General features: G+C 40.5%; 1 protein-coding gene across 4 annotated transcripts in view; it reads left to right on the top strand.

Moving 5' to 3' along the window:
• LOC127436639 (transcription factor SOX-5-like) overlaps positions 1 to 25,070 on the top strand; it is a 318,833-nt gene that overhangs the window by 175,707 nt on the left and 118,056 nt on the right. For 3 of the 4 annotated variants that reach the window (XM_051690889.1, XM_051690891.1, XM_051690890.1), the window contains exon 6: positions 944 to 1,018. In XM_051690889.1, the coding sequence (XP_051546849.1) occupies positions 993 to 1,018 (26 nt within the window). In that variant the 5' untranslated portion in view covers positions 944 to 992. Of the gene's footprint in view, positions 1 to 474; positions 513 to 943; positions 1,019 to 25,070 lie in introns of those variants that run through there. The other variant, XM_051690892.1, reaches the window with a different exon arrangement.

The raw sequence follows: 25,070 nt of genomic DNA, 5'->3' as shown, positions 1-25,070 counted from the left end.
CTCATATATCAGCTGGTGTTTGCTCAAAGGCACGTAAAAGCCTAAAACAATTGGAGGAATATTCTTTGGTCTGATAAGATCAAAATTGAACTTTTTGGGCCTTAAGCACAATGGTTGGCACAAACCTAACAAACGTTGTTTTTAGAACACCATCCCTACAGTGGAGCACTGTGGATCCAGGCAACACGGATTGTAGATCCAGAAAATGATTCCTATTCCAACAGGACAATGACCTGTAACATACTGCAGTAATCACACTGAAGTGTGTGCGAAAGGGTTAAAAGCTAAATGGTAAATGTCCTGAAGTTACCTCAGTCCAAATGAGCACTTGTGGAATGACTTTTGGATCGCTGCTCAGAAGCATTTGAAAATCCATTTGAATTTTATGTTTTTTTCTTTTTTTTTTTTTTGCAAATAAAAATAATAATAATAAAAACTGAAGAAACATTTCAAGATGGGCAACAAGCTGACAGAGACCAAAAGTGAGACAGCACCTGTAACTGGCACAAAAGGTGGTCTATATCAGATATGCATAATGATGCATAACAGTTTTATACAATTTAATGTTAGAATGCATTAGTATATGTCGAAATAAACATTGATGTTAATAAATGCTTTAAAAGTTTTGTTCATTGGTAGTTCATGTTAACTATTGTGTTAACTAATGTTAACGAATACATCCTTATTATTAAGTGTTACCAATGTAATTTGCGTTAACTAATGTTAATAAAATACAATCTTATTTTGAAATGTTACAAATGTCACCAATGTAATTTCTACATATACTGATACATTTTTACATTACAATTTTTATGTTAACATTAGTTAATGCATAATGAACACGAAGTGTAATGCATAAACTAATGTTAATGAACAGAACCCTGTACACAGGCAGTGGACAGAAATGCACTAACTGTAATTTTTTAATTATTGTGTATTGCAGATTTTCTATCAAGAAATCCAAACACAAACTCACACTTTCTAGAGAAGCAATGAAGACAGGTGAAGCTGAAGACAGGTAAAGGCCATAACTCTGGGTCCCTTGTGAGATTTTTGTGAACCTTGTGAAGCAGCAATATCAAGCAAACACATATCAGAACTGTTTATACATCGTATATGTTCTTACACACACACACACACTGCTTGAGTGTCTACAAAAAAGACATTTCATTTATGTTGTCCTTGGGAAATTATACATTTGTGCCAGTCAGTTGACAGACAGTTACACACAAGTCGGTCATAGATAAATAAACTCATTTTGTGAGCAGTTTAAGAATAGCTGATACTGTAAGACCGACACAAGATTTCAGCTCTTAATAGTGTTGCAAATATACAGAGATTAATATTTGGTCTCTGCTCAGGTGTCTTGTCTTTTATTCTTTTTCTGTTTATTATGCACTGAACTTGTGTTTCCAAAACAGCAAAGGAGAATATCTTTGTTTAAGAAATTAGAGCAAATCTCCAGTGTTCCCAATGTCATTATTCATCTTTTTCTTTTAATGACTCTGAAATAATTATTTGGTTTGAGAACTGCAATCCCTAATAAGGTGTAGTGGCAAAACAACATGGAAAAAAGCGGAACAGGGGAGTGGTGTCTTTTGAGTACAGCCACTGTGTTTGTTAATGAATGAAGGTTGGGTTAATGATGAGAAATAGACTTCAAACAGCAGACTGAGGCCATCTGTCTCTGATGAGGGCCTTTTTTATGCTTTTTCATAACTGATTTGGAGTTTTTGCTTTAGCTGCCCCTAAACCAGCCAGACTCGTCTTTACAGCTGGCCAGGTCACATACAAGCTGAACTCTGATCAGGCCTTATCATTGTGATGTCATAGCAGATCCATTGTATAATGCTGGCACCGTGCTCAGTGATTAGACATTGAAAATGACTCACCCTTTTCAATGAGCCTTTCATTGGGCAAAATTGTTTAACATGTCTGTTTAAGATCCGAGTTCAAAACAATTTATGCTCAATCATTGACAACATTTCTGGCATAATGTTTGTTACAACAAAAAAATTAATTTGACTTGTCACTTGTTTATTGAAAAAGCAAAAATCACATTAAATGCATTTAAAGGGATAGTTCACCCAAAAATGAAAATTCTCTCATCTTTACTCAACCTCATGCCATCACAGATGTGTATGACTTTCTTTCTTCTGCAGAACACAAATCATAATTTTTAGAAGAATATTTCAGCACTGTAGGTCCATACAATGCAAGTGAATGGGTGCCAAAATTTTGATGCTCCAAAAAGCACATAAAGGCATCATCCATATGAACAATTAGTATACGCCTGCACTGTGTGCATGGCCCCTCTCCAGACAGATGATGGAAATGACTGCTGCCCCTCCTATTTGGGTTTAGAGCACCTGAGACAGGGCCTCATGATTCCTGCATGAACTGTAGCATCATGCCTTGGGAGCTGAGGACTTCCAGGTTAACGTTAGTGGAAGGACTCTTGGGGAAGTCACTATTACCACCATGTAAAGCAACTACTAAATACAAGAGAGCTGAAGCATCAGGGGTCTCCACTGGTAAGAGGCCAAAGGAGGATCCTTTAACCAAGAAGGTGGATTATTTGACTTCTGAGTTTGCTCAGATTAAGTCTCCGATACTAAATCTGCAAACAGGCGACGTGCTCGCACCTACAGCTGAAAATCCCACCATGAAGTCATCCATCTCGGAGGATGATGTCCTGTCAATGATGGCTTCCCAAAGCCAGTTCCATGAGGAGAAAGAGGAGGATGTATTTTCTAATCTCCGCTCTCACCTCTCCCGTGATTGCTCCCAGGACACTGCGCACGGGTCTGCAGAGGGGTTAGAGTCAAATCAGGATGTGGTGAAGCAAGCTCTCCGCGTTGCATTGGCATGCTTAAATCTCGACACAGCCCCTACAGTGACAGCCCCCACTAGTGCTTTTTTCAGAAGAGCTTCGCAACCCTCTGCTTTTAGTGTTCCTCTTTCCAAGGACTATATTGAGGAGCTGCAAAAGTGCTGGGCTAATCCGAAGTCCCTTACATGCCACACTAGTGCAAGCAGGGCTTTGGCTGCAATGCAGGACGCAGATACTTATGGCTTGTGTCAGATTCCTAAAGTGGACCTGCTTACTGCCTCTTTTGTTCTGTTTTCAGAGGAGGCCTTGAGGCCTAATGCTCGCTGCCCATGTCCTCAATGCCGAATTACTGATGATCTCCTCATTCAGGCCTATAACACAGAAGCACGCATGGTTCGCATTGGGAATTCGCTCAGCCATCTCATGCTAGCACTGTCTCAGTCCCTTCAGTCCTTGGGGGGTGATCCTTCTGCACAAAGCCTAAGTGATGCTTCACTGCAGGCATTTGCATTTATGTCAAGAGAGCTGGGCAGATTTATGTCAACACTCACACAGACACACACAGACAAGCCATCAAGTCTGGCTTCCACAATCTCCATTGTCTGAAGCCTGCACAAGAACATTTCATGACCTCCCGGTAGTTCCAGGCCAGCTCTTTGATCCAGCAGCACAGCAGACATTGGAATGCAAAGTCCAGGTGAACCAGACCAGGCAGCAGTTTGCTGATCTGAGGAGAGTTCCATCCCAATTTCAATACCGGCACCCCCCTGCACAGTGTGACCTGGCTCGCTCTCAGCCTTTAACACACTCTGGTACTTTTCACAGGAGCCAGACACACCACTTGGAGCGATCTGCTCAGCACATCCAGGCATGGGGACAACAGTTATTTCAGGCACCAAGGGGCAGAGCCTCCTAACTCAAGTCAGTCTGTGAAGTTCATAGGTATCATTCTGGACTCACAGTTGATGAAAGCCACACCATCACTGCAGCGGGTGGACAGTATCCTGCTCTTCCTTCAATGATTTCAGAGACAGGTCAGGCTCCCATTCAGATGCTTCCTGAGACTCATGGATATGCTGGAAGCAGCGGCTGCTGTGATATCATTGGGCCTTCTCTCATTGCGCCCTGTCCAGATCAGGGTGAACAGTCTCCACCTGAACCCAAGGTGGTACAGGAACAGAAGTCAAGATTACGGAGTAGTGCATCATTGCCATAAGACCATGGAGGAGGAGGTCATACCTGACCAAGGTCAGGTATGATAGTTTGGACCGATGCTTCACTTAACAGGGGGTGGTCTGGCAGCACAGAGTGGTCAGGGGGCACTGGAATCCCCAGAAATCTTCCAAACATATAAATACTCTGGAGCTACGAGCATTGCTGATTGTTTTGAGGCACTTTGGGTCATTCCTGAAGGGCAGGAATGTCCTTATCATGTCAGACAACACATCGGTGGTTTATCATATAAACCATCAGGGGGCACCAGGTCCAGCCAATCTCTGCGGATGGCACAGGAACCTCTGACTTGGGCCTACCCTTGATTTGCAAGCATCAGAGTGATGCACCTCCCAGGTGTGTCAAACGTGGTGGCGGATTTTCTGTCATGCCACAAACCTCCCTCAGGGGAGTGGAGACTCAGCCTGGAGGTGGTAGAGATGATCTAGCAATGGTTTGGCAGAGCGGCGGTGGACCTCTTTGCCTCAGCGTCCTCGACCCACTGCCCCATCTGGTTCTACCTGATGGAGGAATCCAGCCCTCTAGGTCAGGATGCGCTAGCTCATGCCTGGTCAGACCTGTTACTCTATGCCTTTCCTCCGACACCCTTAATCCTGGCGACTCTTCGCAGAGTCCTTCAGGGACACCACAGGCTGCTCCTAATGGCACCGAATTGGCCCAGGAGGCCATGGTTTCCAATACTGTACAGGCACCTCGAGGGGGAACCCTGGAGCTTGTACAGGAGGCAGGATCATCACCAGTTAGAGGGTCAGATTTGGCACCCAGATCCAGACCATCTGCAGCTCTGTGTTTGGCCTTTGAGGAGCCAGAACCAATTTTGAAGGCCTGTGACCAAGATGTGCAAAAAACCATCTTGAACTCTAGAGCACCCTCCACCAGGAGTGTCTACGTTTGTCATTGAAGTTGTTCTCTGATTGGTGTAGGGAACAAGCAGTGGCCCCAGAACACTGCTCCGTACCTCTGGTATTACGTTTTCTGCAGTCCCTGTTAGAAAACAATAGAGCAGCCTCAACCTTAAAAGTCTATGTGGCTGCAATATCAGCATATCATGTAAAATTGGATGATCAGCCATAGGGGACTTTTGTATTAATTACTCGGTTTATTAAGGGGTAGTCAGCGATTACACCCCCCTCAGACCATTAGGGTGCCCTCGTGGGACCTTAACCTGGTTTTAAAGTCCCTTACACTGCCTCCTTTTGAGCCCCTGGAGCAGAGTGACCTGAAGTGGCTCTCATTGAAGATGGAATTTCTCCTGGCCATTACTTCAGCTAAGCATGTAAGTGAGCTACACGCGTTGTCAGTCAATGCATCCTGCATGCGCTGGAATACAGATGGTTCAGCAGTGCCACTGTGGCCCAACCCATCATTTCTCCCCAAGAGGCTCTTGGCCTTATTTATGAACCAGGCCATTGAACTGAAATTGTTTAATCCTCCTATGTCAAACACACATGAGAACAGTCAAGTTGAACTGTTATGCCCAGTGCGGGCCCTACGTGGCTGAGGACCACAGAAGGCTTATGGCAATCAGACCAACTCTTTCTCTGCCATGGGGGTCCAAAAAGAGGTCAGCCCCTTTCAAAGTAGAGGTTGTCGCACTGGGTGGTAGAGGTGATCACCCAGGCTTACAAGTCCAACAACTATCCGCTGCCAACTGGCGTAAGATGCTACTCGACTAGAGGTATCTCCACGTCTTTGGCAGCACGGTGCTGAAGCTACTTGGTCATCTACATACACTTTCTCCACATATTACAGTATTATGTAGCTGCTCCCTGTGCTTTAGAGACAGCCATCCTTTTGGGGCCTTCAACTTCCTCTTAGGGGTAAGTGTGGCCTCCTCATGACCTTGTTGTTATGAGTCATCCATTGTGAAACACTGCCTCTGGCGGTCAGAAAGAAGGAAATAGAACGAGAGTTACATATGTAACTGCGGTTCTATGAGTTCTGGATGACCATCAAAACTTTCTGTAACTCAGAGCCTGGGTGAGAAGATTCCATAGGGACAGGCTGCAGTAAGTCACAGGGTTAAATAGTGGAGGACCCCACGTCTTCCTGGGTCACGTGTTGATATTAGACTCGAACTGTGCATGTGCGAAGAGAGATAATATCCAGTGTGAATGTAACTTTACACAGATAATGTTAGTAAGCAATTTTATCACCCTAAAATCATGTTAACATGTATAATGTTTATGTCTTGTGGCTGTACATTTGAAACAATGTATATTTGAATGTGTATAGACTGGCCCCATTCACTTCCATTGTAAATGCCTTACTGTTCCTCGATTTTTGTTTCTTTTAAAGAAGAGGAGGGACGAGTTGAAATTATTTTTTGTAGTTATGCCCAGTACTTGAAGTGGGGTGGTACGCAGTACCTGCAGTTCCCTTAAGACTCAGTATACTCGACATTGCGTAACAACGCATATGGGGAATACCTTCTTATATAACCTAGTTGAAACCTCTCTACAATAATGCCAATGTTCTAATATTGGCTATGGTGTTTGAGCCCCGCCTGTTTTGGTGTGAAACTGTCCACTATGAAAACAGGTGCACAAACACCATTTCCTCAGAATTTCTTCCTTCAAGACAGCGATCATCTCTTGTCTAGAAGCCGCCTAAATGTCGCTGTCGATATATATATGAGTCAGTGGGCGGAATCTTCACGGAAAGACTTACTGCTTCCCTGCAGTGCTCCGGCAAACATCACTGCCTCGCCGATTGACGCTTCGCTGGTGAACGTGCCTCAGCATCGTGATTCCCCGCAGTGCTTCTTTGAGCGATGACTTTGAGGTGGTCCTCGTGGCGGCACACGCCCCGCGAGCCCCTCAATCTCTCCAAAGCACATGGTTTCTGTTACGCTATGTGCAAGAGGAGCTCTGGCCTTTTGAAAGAGCAGACAGCCTTGTCTCGTTCAGCAGTTCTGACACTGGGGATAATGTCTCTCGCTGCATCAGGCGAGTGGTCAGTGGATGATGCTTCCACCCCTCCCCCCAGTGAGGGAAAGGAATGTGCATGATGCTCCGCGTCATTACAAGGTGGTCGAAGAGCCTCACCTGAACATTCTCACCTCGATGAACGGTTCCTGCAGTCTGGATGGTGTCAAACAGCAGCATCCCGCAAATCTGCCCCATTCTTCCCCGAAGTTCATAATGATCTGTCTAAGCCTTGGCGCGTGCCCTTCTCGGCACGCTTGCGCAGTAACGCCATACTCTTTAATGTGGATCACAGGGAAGAAAACAGTTATGCCCAACTACCCCCTGTGGAGGATGTGGTAGTGGCACACCTCTGCCCAGCGAGTAACAGGGCGTGTAAATCACGCCCTATGTATCCTTCCAAACCGTGTTGACCAATGTCCATATTGGAGGGAAAAGCTTACTTAGCGGGAAAAGCGTACTCACTCTTACTTGGTCTGCTCCAAAAAAGGCTCGATTGTAGACACAAAACACTGTTCCCCATCTTCCCACTACTGGTTTTTGGGAAAGGAATATTGTTGTTCACAATATTGTTCAAAATGTTGTTTCTGTGTCTTGCACTCAAATAAATGCAATAAGTGCAAAAAAGAATACAGCACTCGTTGCAAATGCACAAGATGTTCACACATTCTCAAAAAGAGCCAAGGAAACGGTTCTATTAGTTGCGCCAAAATGGCCCAACCAGCCATGGTTTCCAGAAATGCTGTACAGCTCGCCATGGGAAATACCACTGAGGAGGGATCTCCTCTCTTAAGTGCAAGGCACAATCTGGCATCCACAGGAACCTGCATGTGTGGCCCCTGAACGGGGTGCACTAGACGTGCCAGAACTGACGCGTTCAGTCATGAACACCATTTTACAGGTCAGAACACCATCCACGAGACGCCTCTACATGCTAAAATGGAAGTTGTTCACTGATTGGTGTCTCCTACATGGGAAAGACCCAGTAAACTGCCCCATATATGAAATTCTAATATTTCTTCAAGAGTGATTTGATGCAGGACTCACCCCGTCAATGCTCAAAGTGTATGTGGCAAATATTTCTGCGTATTACGCACATGAAGCCGGCACCTCTATAGGCAAGCATGATTTAATCATAAAGTTCCTTAAGGGAGCAAGATGATTAAACCCACCTCGGCCGGCTACAGTCCCAACTTGGGACTTAACTTTAGTCCTAAAAGTTCTTGCAGGGCCCCCCTTCGAGCCTTTGGACTCTGTTGATTTGTGCATGCTCTCCGTTAAGACAGGACTACTGCTGGCTCTGGCCTCAGTAAAATGGGTAGGTGACCTGCATGCACTATCAATCAAAAATTTATGTCTGGAGTTTGTCCCCAGTCTTTCAAGAGCTACTGTCAAACCCAGGAAAGGCTATGTGCCTAAGATCCTAACCACAGCCTTCAAAGCACAGGTGGTTCACCTTTAGGCCTTCTTCCCTCCTCCATTTAATTTGGATGAGGAACAATCATTGCATTTGTTATGCTCTGTGCGGGCACCACATGCAGACGTTGAGCGTACTTGCCAGTTCAGGCTGTCTGATCAGCTCTTTATATGCTATGGAGGACGCACAAAAGGAATGTCCGTCTCCAAGCAAGGGATTGTCGATACAATTGCCCTGGCTTATGAGTCACTGGGTAAGACTTGCCCAATTGGTGTTAAAGCACACTCAACTAGAGGCATGGCCTCCTCATGGGCATGTACGAATGGTGTGTCCTTACAAGACATATGATTTGCAGCAGGATGATCCTCTCAAAACACATTCGCAGTGTTTTACAACCTAGACGTAACGTCTCTTTCTTCACAAGTCCTCTCTGTTTATACTACTTGCTGTTCATTGGGCAAATATATATACTTATGCCCCTCCCTTTAAGTATGGGCTCTCCATCATTTACAGAACCACCTGCATGCAGGCCATTATAATTTACCATAAAGTCACAAGCATTTTCATCATACAGTTGTGCTCAAAAGTTTGCATACCCTGGCAGAAATTGTGAAATTTTGGCATTGATTTAGAAAATATGACTGATCAAGCAAAAAAACTCTTTTATTTAAGGATAGTGATCATATGAAGCCATTTATTATCACATAGTTGTTTGGCTCCTTTTTAAATCATAATGGTAACAGAAATCACCCAAATGGCCCTGATCAAAAGTTTACGTACCCTTGAATGTTTGGTCTTGTTACAGACACACAAGGTGACACACACTGGTTTAAATGGCAATTAAAGATTAATTTCCCACACCTGTGGCTTTTTAAATTACAATTAGTGTAAAAATATTACACTATTTAAAATAGTGTATAAATAGTCAATGAGTTTATTAGCTCTCACATGGATGCATTAAGCAGGCTAGATACTGAGCCATGGGGAGCAGAAAAGACCTGTGTAAAGACCTGTGTATCAAGGTAATGGAATTATATAAAGATGGAAAAGGATATAAAAAGATATCCAAAGCCTTGAAAATGCCAGTCAGTACTGTTCAATAAGTGATTAAACAGTACTGACTGGCATTTTCAAGGCTTTGGATATCTTTTTATATCCTTTTCCATCTTTATAAAGTTCTATTACCTTGTTACGTAGGTCTTTTGACAGTTCTTTTCTGCCCCCCATGGCTCAGTATCTAGCCTGCTCAGTGCATATTTATACACAGGTGTGGGAAATTAACCTTTAATTGCCATTGTAGCACTTCTTAGTGGAAGGAGGTGGCGAGAAGCAGATTTCCTGGTTCAGGTAGGCGTTTTTATTTTCCTCACTGCAGCACATACACACTCTCAAGGATTTACGTTGTTCGATAACACAGTCTAAAAAACATCCACAAACTAGCTCACAAAATAAACTCTCAACTTTGTAATAATAATAACTCTTGGCTTCACAGTCCGTGCCCAGGCTCTCTCTCTCGTCTAACTGCTGTGTGTCTCTATTTATGCCACTCTCCCCGTGCTCACTGAAATTAGAGACAGGTGTTAGACATAATTTAACTCAGGTGTAAGTGCCCTTACTGCTTTCTCTCTCTCCGGAGAGATGCTTGACCACGCCCCCGCTGCCACAGCCATTTAAACCTATGTGTGTCACCTTGTGTGTCTGTAACAAGGCCAAACATTCAAGGGTATGTAAACTTTTGATCAGGGCCATTTGGGTGATTTCTGTTATCATTATGATTTAAAAAGGAGCCAAACAACTATGTGATGATAAATGGCTTCATATGATCACTATCCTTAAATAAAAGACAGTTTTTTTGCATGATCAGTCATATTTTCAAAATCAATGCCAAAATGTCACAATTTCTGCCAGGATATGCAAACTTTTGAGCACAACTGTAGTTCATTTTCACTCTTCTCCAAAACATGAACCAGCAACTTTTGGGTGAGCACATTTTATTATGTCTTTTTCACTCAAATGTATTCATGCAAATTGCTTAGCTGCTGGGTGCAGTCAAAACTACAGACTTAAAAAATACTGTTACAGAAGTGATGTCAGCTCATATACACAACCGTTTTTTCACAAGAGGCAAAAGGATGATGAAAACCAAACCTTCAAAGAAAATACATAGGAAAATGTGCTTTTATTCTCCATTCTTTTCTGTAGTGCTCGTAAAAAGATTATGTGAATTGTCATTGAACGTGCCTATGCATATTTGGTTCTACATCGTTCTCAATCCTGAACATCATCCAATCAGTTTGTTCACATTTTCTAATGATTATTATCTGCACAAGTATCTGGTTCCTGTGTGCAAATTAATGTGTGTGCAGGATAAGGAAGGCAGATTTTGCCCTCACTGAATGGGAGGATAATAGAAAATGTAAAAAGGAAAAACAAACATAATTCTCTTTTTGTTTTAGGTTACATTTATTTTGTGTAAAAAGACAGTTCTACATTAGATTGTCATTGTTCTCTTATGTGTGTTGATATTGACAAAGAACAGACTTTAACAGATCTAAATATTCTTTCAAATTTTTCATAAACAATAACCCTACTTTGTATGTTTTTATTATCAAAGTAAAGTTAATCGAAGCTTATTTGTTAGTTGAGGATGTAAGGTCATATTTGTTCTTCAGCCAGATGGAATTTACAGGGAGTCACGTGACGCCATCCGAGGATCGGACATGTGAATGGCGAGCTCTGCGCACTTTGCTAGTTTTAATACTTTTTATGACATAGACCAGTGAGATTCGATACACTCTGTTCCATAACTGTTCTTGGAGTATAATATGTCAAATAATTCAAAATCCTCTGGGTCTGGAGACATTAAAAGACACTACGTGCTCAAGCTGACACCCCCGAACAGGCCGCGGGCCTGGGAGTCGTTTTGGTCGAGGAGATGCGGGAAATGCGGCGGGAGATGCTGAACATGCTGGCAGTGCTGATGAAGGTCGTTGCTGACTTGGAGGATCTTGCTGTGATATGTTAATCGATCACTGCCATGGAGGTGAAGTTCACTGATGTGGTTACAAGAGTGGGGGATGTTGAGAAACGGATTGATTACCTGGAATCATCAGAGAGGGAATTATCTGCTAATCTGCTAGCAACCAAGGTGGATTTGGAGTGTGTCAGGCCCAAATACTAGCCAAATTTCTGAGATCATCCAATAAAGATCTTGTGTTACACAAGGCAAGGAGTAAAGGAAGGCTTCCTTGGAAGAACCACAGAATTTTCTTGTTCCCAGACTTTGCAAACTCGACAAGAGAGAAACGTGATCGGTTAAAGAAACTTTAACATCAACAGAAGGTCACTTTTGCACTGATATTCCCGGCCAAATTGAGAATAGATGCTAAGGATGGCCGTAAAACATTCATATGCAAGCGATGTCCTTCATAAAGTCAGTGGAGTGAGTAAGTCATCTTGTTGTACTCATGTTGTAGCCGAGTGGACCGGCTCACTGAACATTTGCTTGACTGTTTGGGGAATCTGTGCGCTTTTTTTTGTGCTGGTTTTGACTAGCGGCTGGAGTTTATTTCGTAGAGTAACACACCTTCAGGACAGTTTTATGGATGAATCTACATGCTCCTTGTGCTTGTTCCGCCTATTGGCTGGAGTTTGTTTTATTGATTATCATTTGCTGTGTAATTCTGTCTCACAAAATTTGTATAGAAACAGCGGACTTGAGCAATCCGATGGCAAGGTTGTCGTGGGGGCTCTCGTAGGTGTGCATGGACTGTTTGAGTTTGGAGGGATGGATGCCAGTTGGTGCTGTCATGCACGGGTTAATGCGCACATTTTTGTTTTTTCTGTTTGTTTTGTTCTGGGGGATGTTCGGGTTTTGAGGGTTGCACTAATTTTGGAATGTGGTCTTTATTATCTTGTTTTTGATACACAATCTATTTTTTCTTATATGTCAAAATGTCAAATGTTAACATGAGTGGATAGTCTCTCTCCACGTGGAATGGGTTGGGGCACCCCATAAAAAGAAGGAAGGTTATTTCTCTTCTTATGAGTAAGAAATATGATATTGTGTTTCTTCAAGAAACACACCTTTCTCTGCAGGAAGCTGAAAAATTTGGAAAGATATGGGGTGGGCATTTTTTTTATAGTGCTGGCTCGAGTAAAAGCAGGGGAGTCATTACACTGATAAGTAAACACCTACAATTCAAATGTCTCAAACAGAGTAAAGATAAATTAGGAAGAGTCATTATTGTTTTAGCTGAAATTCAGGGACAAAGTCTTATTTTGGCTAATATTTATGCACCTAACATTGATGATCAGGGCTTTTTTGTAGATCTTGAAGAGATGTTGCAAGCCGCTGGCACCCCTCATGATATGATATTGGGAGGAGACTTTAATCTTTTGATGGACTCAGTCCTTGATCATGTTGAAGCAAAAGTGTGCAAGCCCCCTAGAGCAATATTGACTCTTCACAGGATGTGTAAAAATCTTGGTCTTATAGATATTTGGAGACTTTTGAACCCATCTGGTAGGGACTATAAATTTTTTTCATCAGTCCATAAGATTTACTCTAGAATATATTTTTTTTATATATCTATGTCCCTCATTTAATCTGTTGTTGAATGCTCAATTGGAAACATTTTAGTCTCAGATCACGCCCTGGTGTGTTTAGAGATGTTGCCACATATGGAGAAAAATAAATCATATAGTTGGTGCTTTAATGTATCCCTTTTGCAAAATTCTGAATTCCAACAAATGCTAAAGGCTGAAATCATGGCTTGGGAGGCACTTAAGGCAGTTCTTAGGAGTCGGATCATACAGTATACCTCATTCACCCAAAAATCCAAAGCACAAGAACTTGTGGAATTGGAAGGGAATATTAAAAGTGCCGAGGTAGAGCTGAAGCGCCGAATGTCATCTAATGGCCTCAGGTAACTGACCCGATTGAAATACGGATATAATGCTATTTTGTTACGGAAGGTGGAGTTTTGGCTATTCATACTTTGAGTCGGGGGACAAGGCAGGGAAACTTCTGGCTAGATATATAAAACAGAGAGAGTCTTTTTCTACCATTCCTTCAGTGAAATCTGCTGGTGGTGAAATATTTACCTTGGCCATTGATATTAATAATGATTTTAAAGAATTCTATCTTGATCTCTATAGAATCCATGTCTTTGTCTACTGATGAGGATATTAGAAACTTTGTGGAACCATTAGAACTTCCTAAACTGACGACTGAGCAAAACAATTCTCTTGATTCTGAGATAACCTTGGAGGAGTTTGTCGAGGTAATTAAGGCCTTGCCTACAGGCAAGGCTCCGGGGCCAGACGGCTTTGCTGCTGAATTTTTTTAATATTATGCTACAGAACTGGCTTCACTTTTGCTAGAAGTTTATACGGAATCATTAAAGAATGAATCAGTCTGATTCTTAAAAAGGACAAAGATCCAAGTGAGTGTAAGAATTACCATCAAATTTCCCCAATCCAGCTAGACGATAAAATACTGTCAAAAATTATGGCTAACCGATTAAGTAAAGTTATGACATCTCTTATACATATAGATCAGATGGGGTTTATTTGTGGCCATAGCTCTTCTAACATTAGGCATTTCATCAATATCAAGTGGTCAGTGGCAAATGATCAGACTCCGCCTTGACGCCAAAAAGGCGTTTGATATGGTAGAATGGGATTATCTTTTTAAGATTTTGGAAATGTACGGGTTCGGGAATACTTTTATTGGATGGATTAAGTTACTTTATAGACACCCGGTAGTGGCGGTACAAACAAATTGATTAAATTCAGATTATTTTACTCTGGAGAGGGGCACCTGGCAGGGTTGCCCTCTTTCCCCATTATTGTTCTGTCTTGGCCTGGAACCATTAGTAGCCATGATAAGATAGGAGGATGATTTTCCAGGGGTGATGGTGGGAGATGTGCTGCATAAGCTTTTGCTGTACGCAGATGATATTTTATTATTCATCTCCGACCCTACTAGATTTATGCCTTGCCTCCACAGAATTATTCATTCCTTTTCTAAGTTCTCAGGATAGTTAATTGGTCTAAATCCAAAGCTTTGGCTCTGACAGCATACTGCCCGGCAATGGCTTTTCAGCCAGGCATCTTCCAGTGGCCCAAACAGGGCATTAAGTATTTGGGTATTTTATTCCCAGCAAATTTGTGTGATTTAGTTAGAGTTAATTTTGACCCTTTAATAAAAAGTTTTTTGAGCAATGTGGGCAGGTGGCCTTCATTACATTTATCTATGATTGGGAAGGTTAATGTTATTAAAATTAATTGTATTCCAAAATTCAACTGCCTGCTACAATCTCTCCCTATAGATGTCCCCCTCTCTTATTTCAGGCAATTTGATAGCATAGCAAAGTCCTTCATTTGGAATGGTAAATGTCCCAGATTACATTTCAGTAAGTTGCATAGGCCAATTGACAAAGGTGGGCTAGGCCTACCCAAGATTTTGTTTTATTATTATGCATTCGGTCTCAGACATTTGGCTCATTGGTTACTTCCACCTGAGAGAGCTCCTCCCTGGTTTTGTATTGAACAGGAAGTTCTTGCCCCTATTTTGCTATTGCAAAGCCTTTCTGTCAAACTAACTGGAGAAGTTAAGTTACACCCCGTATTCTTGCATTTGCATGTGGTATGGACAAAAGTGTCCAGAGTGTTTAATTCAGACATTTATTTAAATGTTGCTTCGAGCATATGGCTGAATCCAAAATTATGTACTAATGAGTCCACATTCTGCTGGACAGAGTGGATTGTGAGGGAGGTTAATATGCTCGGTGACCTGTATGAGAGTGGGGTGATGAGATCCTTTGAAATTATGGTTTAACATTTTGGGATTCCTAGGTATTTACAACTTCATTACAACCTTAATTCTTTAGGTATTTACAACCGTGCCACCTGCTCTGTACTATTTTTGGGAGTAGCATACACCCCCCTAAAGCGGCAGGTACTCTGGGAGTGGTGATTGGGTCATAGCCAGTGTTATGATCGGCAGACAGGTCATCCTTAGGGGATGGAAGTCGGCTGGAGCACCCTCATTTCAGGAGTGGTGTACAGAGATGGGCAGGGTAGCGGCATTTGAGGAAATGTCATATAGAAGGCTAGGCAACTGGGATTTATTTAATAACAAATGGGGCAGCTATTTGGCCTTTTTGGAAGGCTCTCGGGGAGGGGCAGTAGAGAGAGATTTATAGTTTTAAATGTGTGTGATTATTATTATTTACATACAGTATATATATATATATAATTATTATTGTTTTATTTTCTGTGTTTGTGTGTGTGTATACTTTGGCTTTGACCACAGGGATACTTGTTGAGGATCAGGGTGGTGTTGGGGATTGGGAGGGGGAAAGGTAAAAATGGGGGTTAAAAGTTGATTTTGTGTATATATGTTTTGCTTTTCTGTTTCATTTGTTAGAATCAATAAAAAGTGTTAATCAGAAGAAGAAAATAAAGAAGGAATTTACGGCCAGACTTTGAAAATGTTGTTTAAATACCTCTTTTAACGTAATTAAATACTATTTTAATGTAAATAAACACATTATTTACGCATTATTATGTTAGTTACAATAAAAGTGTTAGGTAAGATAAATATGAATAAAAAAGTCTGGCCCCAGTTCAGTTTTTAAATCCCCAAGATTATTTACTTGTTTTTAAATAAACATATGTTGCGAACAAAAACAGTCCCGAGTGTGAAAAATCAAGTTTAATAATAGCAAGGGGAGTACCTGCACTTTTTTATTCCGCTTCAAGCACTGGTTATGCCACAAATACTATCGATCAAGCTTAGCTTGTATTGAACCCTTAACATTCCTTTAACAATGTGGGCTGATTTGGATTTTTTAATAACTTAAAGTGTCATGTTATTGGGGTGGTTGTATAAGTCCTGTGTTTTTCTATAGAGAGCTTCAGTGTGTTTGTTGGTCAGGATTTGCCTACACTGTGGGGATAAGCCATCAGCCCTCATGATGAAAACAGCTTAAACTTACTAAATAATGTCTAATTGAAAATCTAGAAATGCAGAATGGTTTCTGTGAGGATAATGTTTAGTGTTAGGGGATAAAAAAATGTATTAGCTCAGTATAAAAGCAATTAAAGTCAATGGAAAGTCCCCACCATGATAAAAACAAAAAACAAAAGTGACCCTTATAAATACAGTCTAAATACATACTGTAAATCTATGTCATCTGCTTTCTCCCTATCTTCATCAGTCTACTTCTGTTTTTACACCATATTTCAGTCTTTTATAATGCTTTTAGCAGCCATTCTCTCATTTTCTCTGTGTTTTCTGTGTTTCATGTTAGATGTCATAAGTGTGTGTTGTCGAGCTGACTGAGGGCTGTTTAATTTGATCTAACCAGATGAAAACAAACAGGCTACTCCAGCACTCATCTGTCTCCCTTGGACTTTTTTTCCTCCAATCACTCTTTCCTTCCTCCCTCCTTTTTCCGGTCTGCTTCTCCTATCACTCTTTTTTTTCGTTTGTTCCTCGAGCATTCACTTCTTCTTCATTTCCCTCTCTCTTTCATTTGTTCACTTTCTTTTGTTCTCTCAATCATTTCCTCCCTCTCTTCTTTCAGATCTTTCTCTCTCACCCTCCTGGTTTCTCTCACACTAAATGTGTTGTGAAACACCTTTGGTTGTGTGTTCGGCCCTGAGTCCATCAGGGGCCAGTGTGTGTGAGTGTGCATTTGATGTGTAGTGCTGTCCGCTCTGCTCTGTATGCTGGTGAGTAGGGGATCATTATGTGTGCTTGTATTCAAGTCGTTTTTATTTAAGACTCCAGACAATGGACTGGTGATTGAAGAAAACAGCATGCTGACAATGAGTCTCTGTGCCTGATAATGCAGCACCATCCTGCCGGGCGGCTTTACGAGGGCCTCAGCTTATTGTGGCTCTGAGGAGAGAGAGAGAGAGCGAGAACAAACCCGCTGCTTAGTAGGAGGAATATTTTGTCGTGGTATGTCATTATTTTGCAAATTTGTATTATCTCATCATGTTGTCTTCATTGTAATTGCGGCTAATTAGAGGGCTAGTTAGAGGCCGTGCTTTGAGGCTAGCTTTAGCGTGAAAGAAGCCCGCCGATTAGCACTCTTACCGGAGGAAGCACAGAAAGGGGAGATTAATCTGGTTACCTTGACGACACTCGCTTCCATCTGCGAGGAACAATGTGGTTTTGTTTCTTTGGATCAGTTCGGATCAACAGAACGTGGTGCTCTCGCTTTAACAATGCCCAATTCTGTCTAAACTTCTACCGCCCTCCTTTTTCGGGCCCCCCTGGCTACCTCCACTCCTCCATCTCTACGTCCCCTCATCACTCCATTCATCTGTTTTCTCACTTCTCAACATCCTCGTGATATTTTAGACTCTCTGACAAACAGCGTATGTATTACGGATGGGCATTTTGGTCTTGACAAATAAAACACCAGAGTACTTTGGGGAATTTTTTTTACCACAAAAACAAATTTCGACATATTCCTCTATTTAAAAAAAAAAAAAAAGGAACCAAAAATATGGGTTACAGTGAGGCACTTACAATGGATGTGAATTTGACCAGTCCATAAACGTTAAAATACACAACACATTTCAAAAGTACAGCCACAAGATAAACATTATATGTGTTAACATGATTTAGTGTGATAAAATAATTTACCAACCTTATCTGTGTAACGTTTTATCCAGTATTTCAACTTTGCTGTCTTGACGACATGATGACAAACCCTGTAATCTGGTCACACTAAAATCATGTTAACACATATAATGTTCATGTCTCTTGGCTATACTTTTAAAACAGTGTGGATATTTGAACGTTTATGGACCTATTTGCTTTCATTGTAAGTGCCTTGCTGTAACCGCAATTTTTGCTTTTTTAAAATAAACGAGGGACGAAGATTATGCAACAAATCCTGTCGATGATTGAGCTTAACTTGTATTGAACTCAGCACATTCCTTTAAAGTTAAAAATTGTGTTTGTTTTCATGATCGATCATTGCTGTCATTTACCGAGTACTTGCATACTTGTGCTCGTCCCTAGAGTGTATGTTGATTGAAAGGCAAGACAATGTGTGTGTGTGTGTGTCATACGGGGTGTGCTGGGCCGGGCAGAGATTGTCAGAGGTCGTGACCTTGTCACGCTGAGTCTGAAGGTTTGTCCCCTAATCCCTCTCAGGACTCAAAAGCACTTAATGAAATAATATACCCGCGTGTAGACCCAGCACAGTGACTTCCCTACTGGCACCAGCCTCAGAGAAACAGAGAGAGACAGAAGCCATCCAGTGAGCTGTGGGCTCGTACAGTGGACAAGAGGCTGTTAAAAGTAAAAGAAAGTCTTTTGTTTTCTTTGTGATGAGGAAAGGAGGGAGGGAGAGAGAGGGAAAAAGATGAAGGAAATCAGCTTCACAGACCACATGTAAGCGTTCATTGTGATAAGCAGTTAGAGAGACTGGAGCACGGAACGCAGTCTCTCCATCTGGTGCTCACTTTGCAGTGTGAACACTGAGAGAGAGAGAGAGAGAGAGAGAGAGAGAGAGAGAGAGAGAGAGAGAGAGACAATTGAAAGAATGCCAGTGACATCTGCTCCCATGGGCACCACAATGGAGATCCATAGAGATCATACTCACACTGCACTCACAAAGACACCACTGTATGTGTGTGTGTTCGTTTGGCCCTAAATTCACAATCCATGTGATCTGGGACTCCACAGCATCTTGACAAAGCCATTGCCATTGTACCATTCAATGAAGCTCTCTGTTTAGTACTATACTTTAGAGAAATCTAGAGAAATGACATGAATTTCTTTGTGTTTGGACATTGTTGACAGATCTTGGGTCGGATAACTTTATGTTAGTGTTAAAAAATTTACAAATGTGTTTCTAAATGCAACCTGGTCTCATGGAAACACGTTACAATAATTTTTGCTAAATGATTTTCACGTGGCTCGTTGTACTTATTGCGACACTTCCCTGGTGAAATGAACACTAGAGGCGCTAAAACAACACATTTGATTCTATTTAAAATAAAATTACAGATTATCAGTTCATGAACATTTATTTTTCGCCCTGTTCCTCACAATTCTATCTTATGACATCTAAACACTTCTGCTGTAATGCATGACATGTAAGATGATACGTGTTAATGTTTGCACTACATAACAAACAAACTAAATTTACAAGCTTGTTGGAGGGCGATCAGTTTTCGTGGTTGCTTTAGCAGTTGTGTTTTTCATGTCACTTTTGCTTTTTATGAAACTATCGGTAAAGTTTAGGTTTAAGGTTTAGGGTAGGGTGGTCTGTTTTGTTGATATAAAACTTGATAGAGCATTAACCTTTAAAACCTCATCTGTTTTGGAGAAAATTTAACTTGCTTTTAGCTCCACACAGTGTTCATTTAACCTCGGATCTGCCGCATTACATGTAAGGATTCACGTAATATCTTTTTGTAAAAGATTTCTCCACATTCACGTAATTTTCATGAGATCAGGCTGTCTAAATGAGTTAAAGGGATAGTTCACCCAAAAATGAAAATTCTGTTAATTTACTCACCCTCATGCCATCCAAGGTGTGTATGACTGTTTTTCGTCAGCAGAACACAAATGAAGATTTTTAGATGAAAATTTCAGCTCTGTAGGTCCATAAAATGCAAGTGAACGGAGCTCCAAGAAGCACAATAAAAATAATCCATACAATTCCAGTGGTCTAATTATTGTCTTTTGAAGCGAAATGCTGGGTGTGTGTAAGAAATAGATCAATATTTAAAACTTTTTTTAGTGTAAATGTTCGCTTCCGGCCAGCTTGAGGTTTGTACGTTGATGAGGGTGGAGTTCAAACTGCCTCTCGCGTGACGTAAGCGCGTAAGCCTCTTCTGCATAGATATTCATACGTAGATCCTTTATTAGCAGCTGTTTTTTATGGACCTCTGTACTTTTTCGACACAAAAGGAGTTTATGCAGCGGTCTGAGCAAGGAGCTCGGTCTGAGGTATCTCCTCCACTCACTCACTTGTATTCAAACCAATTCAAACCGTTCCAAGATGGCTCCGCTGTTGACGTATTCAAACCAGCCAAATGAGGCATCATGTATGATTCTCTATGATCCTCTGTTGTAAACAACACTATTTTTTTTTTTTTTTTCGTATTTCACACGTCAGTTCTCGTGTGGACTGGACATCACCTTGACCCTCATTAATTTTTTGTAAAAAAAGTTTTCAATATTGATCCATTTCTTACACACACCTAGCGTTTCGCTTCAGAAGACATTAGTTAATCCACTGGAGTTGAACAGATTACTTTTATGATGGCTATATATGCTTTTTGGAGCTTAAAAAATGTGGCACCCATTGAATTGCATTTTATGGACCTACAGAAATTAAATATTCTTCTAAAAATCTTAATTTGTGTTCTGAAGAAGAAAGTCGTACACATCTGGGATGGCATGAGAGTGAGTAAATGATGAGAGAATTTTCATTTTTGGGTGAACTAATCCTTTAAGTAAGTGACAATGTACTGTCAGTCATTTTGTGAAAAATGTGATTCGGAAGGGTCTTGTCTACCCTGAAGGGGTTTATTTTGAAATAATGACTGTCAGACTGTACAGCTTGATACATGGCTATTTACCAAATAATTGGATTTGAAATATTGTTTTAAGGTAAAATAATTGTATTATATGAGAAGGCAAGAGATCTCAGAGTGATACGATAGCCATTAGAAGTAGCACAGCTATGTAGGAAACTTGCGGTCATTATACATAAAACTGGCTGCAGAATGCTGGAATAAACCAATCAAAATGAAGTATTCCAGAGAGCCGTTTAATAATGCAGTATGTGTTCGTGTGTTGTATGCAGCTAATTCACAGTAATATGTAGGCCTTTTTTATTTGTGTACTGTTTATATATTTGCTTTAAATTAAGTTATAATTCATAAATTTGACCTCTTTTAGTAAAATTCTATTCAAGTTCAACCCAAAGCATCTTAAGACCAATCAAATGGGGGTAGGCTCTGGTGTGCATGTGTATTTGTGTGTGTTTCTGCATACTTATCTTTGAGGAAAATTTCCCCTGTTGTGTTTCATGTACATTCAAACTGGAGTCTGACGATACGCTCATAATTTTCGTAAGTCATCTCGCTCCAAATCACTTCAAAGATTTGCAGAGTGCCAAAGATTTCCACCGTTTTTTTCATCGGGTCAGTTCTGGCACGGTGCAGCAAGAGAGAGGAACAAAAAAATATACAAAAAACAATATCTGAACTGAATTTTTTTTTTTAAAAGGGCCTCCATCGACTTTCAGATGTGTCTCCAGCACACATCTGCTGTGTGTGGTACATCTGTTCTACAGCCACTGAAATCCAACAGGAAATATCTTCATTATTGAAGCGCTGCTGATTATTCATTCGTTCACTCAATCATTTGTTCACCCACCTGTTTTTTCATATGCTTTTTCACTCCTTCACTCTCATCAAAATAGCTGGTCGATTTGAATGGAGAGTTTTGTGTGTCTTTACAGAGCAAATGAGGGTGTTTTGTGTGGGGAAATTGCTTTGGTTTTGAGTTCACATATGGAAGCCAATTGAAATGTTGGAATTTAGAGCCAAGATGGCACTCGTCATGTACTTGATCAGATAGATCTCTGTGTAAGTGTGGGGGTCAGGTTTTTCCTACATTGTGGAGACTAAATGTCCCCACAAGGATACTAAACCTGAAATCAATCATCTACATTGAGAACCAGCTAACAGACACAGTGAGGAAAATGACTAAATAAACATACTAAATAATTACTTTAAGGAATGTTCCAGGTTCAGTACAAGTTAAGTTCAATCAACAGCATTTGTGGCATAATATTGATTACAAAAAGTTTTTAATAATTTCAACTAGCCCCTCGTTTATTAAAATATGACATCAAGACAGTTACAATGGAAGTGAATGGAGTGTCCATAAAAGCAAAAAAGAAAAAGAAAAAAAAGCAACAACATATAATTACATATACAGTGCATTCAGAAAGTATTAAGACCTCTTAATTTGTTTCACATTTTGTTATGTTGCAGCCTTATGCTAAAATGCTTCAAATTATTATTATTTTTCACATCAATCAACACTCCATACCCCATAATGACAAAGCAAAAACCAGAGTTTTGATAACTTTGCAAATTTATTAAAAATAAAAAACTGAAATATCACATTGACGTAAGTATTCAGACCATTTGCTGTGAGACTTGAAATTTAGCTCAGGTGCACTTTCATTGGCGTCCACCTGTGGCAAATTCAATTGATTGGACATGATTTGGAAAGGAACACACCTGTCTATATAAGGTCTCACAGCTGAAAATGCATATCAGAGCAAAAATCAACCCATGAGGTCAAAGGAACTGCCTGAAGAGCTCAGAGACAGGATTGTGTCGAGGCACAGATCTGGGGAAGGCAAAAAAAAAAAAAATTGGCTGCATTGAGGGTTCCCAAGAGCACAGTGGCCTCCATAATTCTTAAATGGAAGAAGTTTGGAACAACCAGGACTTTTCTTAGAGCTGGCCGCCTGGCTAAACTGAGAAATCGGGGGAAAGGGCCTTGGTAACTGAGGTGACCAAGAACCGGATGGTCACTCTGGTTGAGCTCCAGAGATCATATGTGGAAGATGGGAGAAATTTGCTTTATGGCAGAGTGGCCAGACGGAAGCCTCTCCTCAGTGCAAGACACATGAAAGCCCTGTTGGAATTTGCAAAAAAGCACCTAAAGGACTCTCAGACTGTGAGAAACAAGATTCTCTGATCTGATGAAACAAAGATTGACCTGTTTGGCCTCAGTCCCAAGCGTCATGTCTGGAGGAAACCAGGCACCACTCATCACCTGCACAATACCATCCAGTAGTGTAGTCTAGGGCATACGCAGGCATACGCTGTATGCCCACCTATCTTTCTTAGGATTTAACATATGCCCACCTGAAATAATTGATGATACATATGGCCGCCAGATCAACGAGTAGTCTTTTGACCCGGAACTTTTTCAATCTACTAATGCAATGCCGCAGCACCGTTGAGTGAATTGTGTGTGTGTATATATATTTAAAGTGTACAGAGATTCTATCTAAACGTGCACAGAGCTGCAGTAGTGCAACTGATGGCACTGGCAAGACAGACAGTCCGACTAAACTGATCCACCAGTCAGAATGTTCATTTCAGACACGATTGGATTTATTTGCGAACCAAGAATATTTTCCATTTCAGTAAGGGGCGGGACATTTCCAGCATCTGATGCACAAGCATCTCTGGAGTAACCATAATTTGCACTGTAAATGTATTTCCCTGCTAAATGTATATATATATATATATATATATATATATATATATATATATATATATATATATATATATACAGTACTGTGCAAATGTTTTAGGCACTTGTGAAAAAAGTTGAATAGTGATGATTTCTTCAAAAATAGTGACATAAATAGTTTTCATTGATCAATTAATGTCATACAAAGTCCAGTAAACATAAACAAGCTAAATCAATATTTGGTGTGGCCACCTTTGCCTTCAAAACAGCACCAATTCTCCTAGGTACACCTGGATACAGTTTTTCTTGGTTGATGACTGATAGGATATTCCAAGCTTCTTGGAAAATTTGCCACAGTTCTTCTATCCATTTAGGCTGTCTCAATTGCTTCTGTCTCTTCATGTAATCCCAGACTGACTCGATGTTCAGTGGGGGTTCTGTGGGGGCCATGCCATTTGTTGCAGAGCTCCCTGTTTTTCTATTCTATTATATTTGCAAAAGTAATGTTTGGGAGTCTAACATTAATATTTCCTTTTGACACACTAAAGCTGAAGATATTAATTAACCATCTTAAGAAAAATGCTTTTGTGAAACATCTTATGTGCCTAAAACGTTTGCACAGTACTGTACATATATATACACTATCGGTCAAAAGTTTTGAAACACTTACTCATTCTTTATTATAATTTTTTGTTTTCTTCACATTTTAGAATAATAGTAAAGTTATCAAAACTATGGAATAACATAAATGGAACTATGGGAATTATGTTGGGACTAAACAAAATCCAAAATAAATCAAAACTGTGTTATATTTTAGCATCTTCAAAGTAGTCACCCTTTGCCTAGAATTTGCAGACATGTACTCTTGATATTTTCTCAAACAACTTCTTGAGGTATCACCCTGGGATGCTTTTTAAACAGTATTGAAGGAGTTCCCATCTATGTTGGGCACTTAGTGGCTGCTATTCTTTATTATTTGGTCCAAGTCATCCATTTCAAAAACGTTTTTTTTAATATATAAAATTTTAGTTTTATAATGAAATAAATTAATATGGTGGCACAATTATATTTTTGTCTACAAAACTAATTTCAAACATTTAAGAATACACCTTCAGATCAAAAGATTTTTAAGATCATGAGAAACATTTCAGTCAAGTGTTTCAAAACTTTTCACCAGTAGTGTATATACATATATTTAAATTTAACTTATGCAATTAAACTTTGTGAAAATACTGCATGTTATTGCACCCCTGCTAATTTTTGATGCTCTTTTTCCTTTTACTGCTGCCTGTGGTGCCTTTTTCTCGTGACATCAAATCATTTCAATTTATATTTCTAGATAGGAAAACAGTTTCACTATACACAGAAAAGCATATAATAGTACAC

The sequence above is a fragment of the Myxocyprinus asiaticus genome, chromosome 47 (genome assembly GCF_019703515.2).
Source record: "Myxocyprinus asiaticus isolate MX2 ecotype Aquarium Trade chromosome 47, UBuf_Myxa_2, whole genome shotgun sequence".
Lineage (NCBI taxonomy): Eukaryota > Metazoa > Chordata > Actinopteri > Cypriniformes > Catostomidae > Myxocyprinus > Myxocyprinus asiaticus.
The sequence above is the reverse complement of the archived record's forward strand: the minus strand, read 5'-3'. Positions and strand labels throughout refer to the sequence as shown.